This window comes from Mandrillus leucophaeus, unplaced genomic scaffold, assembly GCF_000951045.1.
Source record: "Mandrillus leucophaeus isolate KB7577 unplaced genomic scaffold, Mleu.le_1.0 Scaffold434, whole genome shotgun sequence".
Lineage (NCBI taxonomy): Eukaryota > Metazoa > Chordata > Mammalia > Primates > Cercopithecidae > Mandrillus > Mandrillus leucophaeus.
The window spans coordinates 455,413-461,412 of record NW_012104632.1 but is presented as its reverse complement, the minus strand read 5'-3'; the positions used below and the strand labels follow the sequence as shown (position 1 = coordinate 461,412).

At 37.7% G+C, this 6,000-nt stretch overlaps 1 protein-coding gene across 4 annotated transcripts in view; it reads left to right on the top strand.

Moving 5' to 3' along the window:
- Positions 1-6,000, top strand: part of PCCA (propionyl CoA carboxylase, alpha polypeptide) — a 461,774-nt gene that overhangs the window by 181,732 nt on the left and 274,042 nt on the right. For all 4 annotated transcript variants that reach the window (XM_011993783.1, XM_011993782.1, XM_011993781.1 and 1 more), the window contains one exon: positions 4,911-5,005. In XM_011993783.1, coding sequence (XP_011849173.1) covers positions 4,911-5,005 — 95 coding nt within the window. The remainder of the gene's footprint in view (positions 1-4,910; positions 5,006-6,000) is intronic.

Below are 6,000 nucleotides of genomic sequence, written 5' to 3'. Positions count from 1 at the left end.
TTTCTTCTTTCTTTCTTTCTTCCTCTCTCTCTCCCTTCTTTCATTCCTTCCTTCTTTTCTCTCTCTCTCTCTCTCTCTCTCTGTCTCCCAGGCTGGGGTGCAGTGGTGTAATCATGGCTCACTACAGACTTGGCCTCCCAGGCTCAATCAATCCTTCCCCTTCAGCCTCCCCAGTAGCTGGGACTGTAGACGTGTGCTACCACACCCAGCTACTTTTTGCATTTTTTTGTAGAAACGGGGTTTTGTCTTGTTGCCCAGCTGGTCTCGAACTCCTGGGCTCAAGTGATCTGCCTGCCTTGGCCTTCCAAAATGCTGGGATTCCAGGCATGAGCCACCGTGCCCAGCCTACAAAGTTGAATTTTCATGGATCCATGAACTGGAATATCTCTTCCATTATTTAGGTCTTGTTAATTCCTTTCAGCACTGTTTTGTATTTTTGAGTGTAGAGTTTTTGTGTATCTTTCATTAGATTTATTCTTAGATATTTGAGGCTTGCGTTATGTGGCATAGTCTATTATAGTAAAGCTTTTTCAGGAAGCAGTATAGCTTAGATACTGTTATAATTTTAGATACTGTTATAAACGTTATTTTCTATTATAAATATTATTTCGGATCTGGTGTCTTTGGTAAATCCACTTGTTTATTTTGTGTATTTTGATGACCTTTTGCTCAGTGACAAGCCACCCCAGAATGTGGTGATTTAAAACAACATTTAAGGCTATGCAAGAATTTGAATATACTTAAGATCACCGAACTGTACACTTAAAAATGGTTAAAATGGTCAATTTTTTGTTATAGTATGTTTTCCCACAAAGCACACCACAACATTTAACGATTCCTCATGATTCTGTGGGTTACTTGGGTTCAGCTGCCACTGCTTTTGCATCACACATTGTTCTCTGGGGCAGTCGTTATACTGTGACTTGACTGAGTGTCCCGTGTTAGGTGCCCTGGAAGGATAGTGTAAAGCCTGAGCTCAGCTGAGACACTTTGGTGGGCAGTGGGGCCTCTGTCTTTCTCTCTGTGATGTCTTGGGATATCTGTACATGTCTTCTCCATGTAGCATTTCTACAAGTATATCCAGAATTCTTGTCACTGGTCAGAGCTGCTTGAAATCACTGTCCTACCCTTTGAAGGTTTAGGCTCAGAACCGGCACAAAATGACTTTTGTTGCATTTGCAAAGTTCCTTCCCAGTCTAGAATCATTGCTGGATGGGATTATGTAAGGGTGGGATTACCAGGATTTGGGTTGTACATGGGGTCATCTTTGGATACTACCTACCACAACCCATTCTTTGGCCCTCAATGATCATGCCCTGTCATAAACAGAATACATGCAACTTCCTTTCCAACTTGGTCCAGGTCTGGATGAGACTTTTTTTTTTTTTTTTTACGGAGTCTCGCTCTGTCGCCTAGGCTGGAGTGCTGTGGCGCAATCTTGGCTAACTGCAACTTCTGCCTCCCAGGTTCAAGTGATTCTCCTGCCTCAGTCTCCTGAGTAGCTGGAATTACAGGCGTGTGCTATCATGCCCAGCTAATTTTTGTATTTTTAGTAGAGGCGGGGTTTCATCATGTTGGCCAGGCTGGTCTCAAACTCCTGACCTCAAATGATCCACCCACCTCAGCCTTCTAAAGTGGTGAGATTACAGGCATGAGCCACTGTGCCCGGCCTGAGACTTCTTGTGTATGGTCCTTCAAGAACAGTTCTTCTGGTGCAAATACCTGAATTTAAAGTCTGATATTCATTCATCCAGTGTACAATGATGAGAAAAGGATATGACACTCCAATAAATACCCCTATTTGACACAGTTAAGAAAGGGAGGCACACAGTAGTCATTGGTTCTTAGCAATTGAGAGCCAGCATGAAAGCCGAGAGATCCCTTTTGAGGTTCTTGCTGTCGTAATTTGGCTGAGAAAATGATGGTGGTTTGGGCCATAGGGTTGGCAGTGGAGGTGGTAAGATGTGATTGAATTCTGGGTATTTTGTGAAGGTAGATCAGATTTTCTAATAGATGGATGTTATGTACAAGAAAAAAAAAAAATAAGGTGATTTTAGGGTTTTGGCCTGAGAAATGAGAAGAATGGAATGGCCTTTTACTGAGATAGGAAAGACTGTGAGATGTGCTTGTTTCCGAGGGAGGAAATCCGGTTATAAAGTTGAACAAATCAAGGTTGAAATGCTCATTAGATATCTAAGTGTAGGTGTTGAGTAGACACTTGGCTCTTTAAATCTGTAATTTAAGGGAGATATTTAGATTGTCGTTCTTGTAAGATCCTAGGGGCAGCATTAATTTTGTCCTTCACTGTATTCCCCATCTAGCACTTGTTCACACTACTGGAAGACCACTTAGGTAGGCTGTTTTATCTTTAACTAGTTGAATTTCCTAATAGGCCATGAGGTCCTTGAGCGTAGAGAGTAGGTCTTACTCATTTGCTGTCCCCAGCAACCAGACCATTGTCTTTCGCTTTACTAATACTCAATAAATGTTTGTTATTTTGTGTTAAGTAATTACATATCTAGATCAGCTTTTTAGTTTATTTTATTTAGCCGTGGCATACAGCCTGGGTGATATTTTCAAACATAGGCGAAAATGCCTCCCAGTAACTTAAGTAGGCAACACAGATGTTCTCATATCTGATCTATACTTGGAAGGGTTTTTAGTTTACTTTTCTTTAGTTTTCACTTATTTATTTATATTAGGTAATTTCTGCACATGATAAAGGATAATTAATAAAAAGTAAGCATCCCTTTTACTCTATCCCTAAGTCCTCTAGTTTCTGTTCCTAAATGCAGGCACTGTTACTGTTTCTTGGCTATTCCTCTGTACATAGTCTATGAAGTATATATATGTGTGTGTCTCCTATTATTTTTCACATTAGCCGTTATATACTATGTCCTTTCCACAATGAAACTGCACTGGTAGCGTGAATGGCACCTCTCTTTGTGGCGTAAACCAGTATTTCTCAACCAGGGCACTACTGGCGTTTCCTGGGTTGGGTCTAGGGGTACCAACGGGCTTGCATTATGTGACATAGTCTATTATAAGAAAGCTTTTTCAAAAAGCAGTATAACTTAGAGATTTTTCTACATTCAGTATGTGTAAACCTATACATTTTTTTAAAAACTCATGATGCATTTAAGGATTAACTGCTCTTAAAAGCAGTATTTATTTATAATGTTTTCTGATTTCATGGCTTCCTCATTTATTTAATGGAATAAATAATCACCAAATCATTTTTGTTGAGTGCCTAGTAAGTACACAGAATTTTAAAAAAATGAACTGGGAGACTCTACAGAATTTAGAGAAGAACAAACTCTTGATTCTGTATATGAATCTGATATTTTATAGTTGGAAATATTTCTGAGAATTCATGGTTATTTTGGCTTTATTGCTTGGAGACTGTCTACTTTTACTTTCTCATCAACTAGAATTTAAAAAGAAGTTGAGAGTTATTTTAATGATTTCAGATATTTTTAGATTTACTTCATGCAGCCACCTTTGAGTCTTAGAAAATTCCAACTTATTGGCATTTTATTGCTGTTATGTTTTCCTTCATTGCTTGGAATCATTCTTGAGTTTCAGAAAGGGTTTGTTCCTAAAAATTAACTTTACAGTCATATATTAACTATTTATTTTACATTTGACCAATTATAACCATAATCTTTATTTATTTGGTTTTTTTCAGCAGCCATATAAAATATTAAGACTGATGTTATCTGCTGTTTATAATGCACGAAGAAACAGAATGACTTGTCCAAAGTTGTTGCATAGCTGTTTGGAACTAAAATTAGTGCCTGGTCTTTTGGCTTCTAAAACAGATCTTACCTCTGTAAATCTAATATATGTATTTGGAAATATACATCAACTCCTTAAATCTGAAAATAGATTGGTCCATTTCTGAAAATCAGATGTGGTAGGCAAAAACTTTAATAAAGAGCTGCTTTTGAGTTTCCAAATTTAGCTGAAAAAGATACATATTAAATTTGAATTTCAGATCAACAATAATTTTTTTAAATCTTTGTTCCATGTAGTACTCAGGGCATAGCTAGAAAAAAATTATTCATTGTTTATCTGAAATTCAAATGTAGCTGGATATCTTGTATTTTATCTGGCAATCTCAGCTTATTTTCCATTACAGGTTGAATATATCTCTTAACTGAAATGCTTGGGACCAGAAGTGTTTCAGATTTCAGATTTTTTTGGGTTTTGGAATATTTGCATTTATACCTGCTGGTTGGGTATCCCTAATCTGAAAATTCAAAATGCTCCAGTGACCATTTACTTTGAGCATCATGTCAAAAAATTTCAGCTTTTGGAGCATTTTGGATTTCAGATTTTCAGGTTAGAGATGTTCAACGAGCATCGCAAATGGGAAAAACTATAATGTGTTGTATATTAACTCCAGACCTTTTACCAGTTTCCTAGAACAAAAATAAACCACAGTAAAGACATCCATAGATAAATAACAGATTACATATTGGATGTAAATACATACAGTGTCATTTCCCAATCAACAGACATTTAATAATGTTAACTCCAAGCAGATGTTTGTAATAAAGCTGTGGTGGCAGTCCTCAGCAACATTGACATCCAGTGTTTATCCCCTTCACTAACACTCAGCGTCCTTCACAAAATTTGTACAACTGATTCTGATGTTTTACTCATTGTATTTGAAAGCTGATATGAACACTTTTTCCTCACATCTTTTTGATAAAAATGTTTTATTGAGCTTTGGAATAATAAAGTTTTCCTCTATTAACATGAATCAAAATAATGTTTTGAGAGGTACGTATATACTATGAGGTTTGAGTATTAAAAACCAAGAGATGTTGCATGGGGAAAATATTAACCATCATCTACCTTGTGGATGTGGTTATATGGTTTTTCAAATGATATTGCTCTTTCAGGTTCTAGGTGATAAACATGGGAATGCTTTGTGGCTTAATGAAAGAGAGTGCTCAATTCAGAGAAGAAATCAGAAGGTGGTGGAAGAAGCACCAAGGTAAGTCTCTCCCAGGGAACGTTGATAAAGCGGCTGCTTTTATGCATTTCATCCATTCACTCATTCATTCATTCAGAGACAGGGTCTCACTCTGTTGCCCAGGCTAACATGCAGTGGTACAATCACAGCTCACTGCAGCCTCCACCTACCAGGCTCAAGTGATCCTCCCAACTCAGCCTCCCATGTAGCTGGGACTACAGGCGAGTGCCACCATGCCCAAAATTTTTGTATTTTTTGTTGAGATGGGGTTTTTGCCATGTTGCTCATGCTGGCCTTGAACTCCTGGCCTCAAGAGATTAGCCCACCTCAGCCTCCCAAAGTGCTGGGGTTATAGGTGTGAGCCCCTGCACCCAGCCACATTTCTTTTTGTATTTTTGCTTTATTGGCTACAATTGCACTAATGTTCATGTGGACTCTCTTACTGCATATTTTTATAATTAAGAATTTGTTACTTGATTTCTTCAGTGCTTTAATGTATAAAAATGAGAGAATACTTGAAAAAGAAGTGGGTTTTTATTAGAGGAGAAGTTGGGTAGACAACCAACTATGACTTCTGCAGGCTTCTAGGACGTATGGAACCTGATGGTATTTCACGGGATTTCCAAGATATATGCCTTCTAGACTTTCATGTTGGTGAAGGGTTCATAAAGTTGGTCCTGAATTTATCCTACCATGAAAGGCTTTTGGAGTGTGGTTCTTGGAAATTCCTTGAATTATCAGAGCCACTTTGGGTACTTCTCCAGGGCACCTTTCATGAGTTTGGTGTATGGAGCCTCATTTCTAATTTGATGCTAGTTTGCTATTTGTATATACTCTGGTATTCTCTTTGTTCTTAAAAATCCTCAGGTGAGTGTTCCTAGTAATTTTTAATTACCAGACACTAAGAAATATAGCTTATTGTAGCTTTAATCAGCCGAGCTAGCTGATATATAGCTATATCTTGATATAATGCCTATATAGTTTCTGAAAATAGTGAGAATGTGAGTGTATTTTTA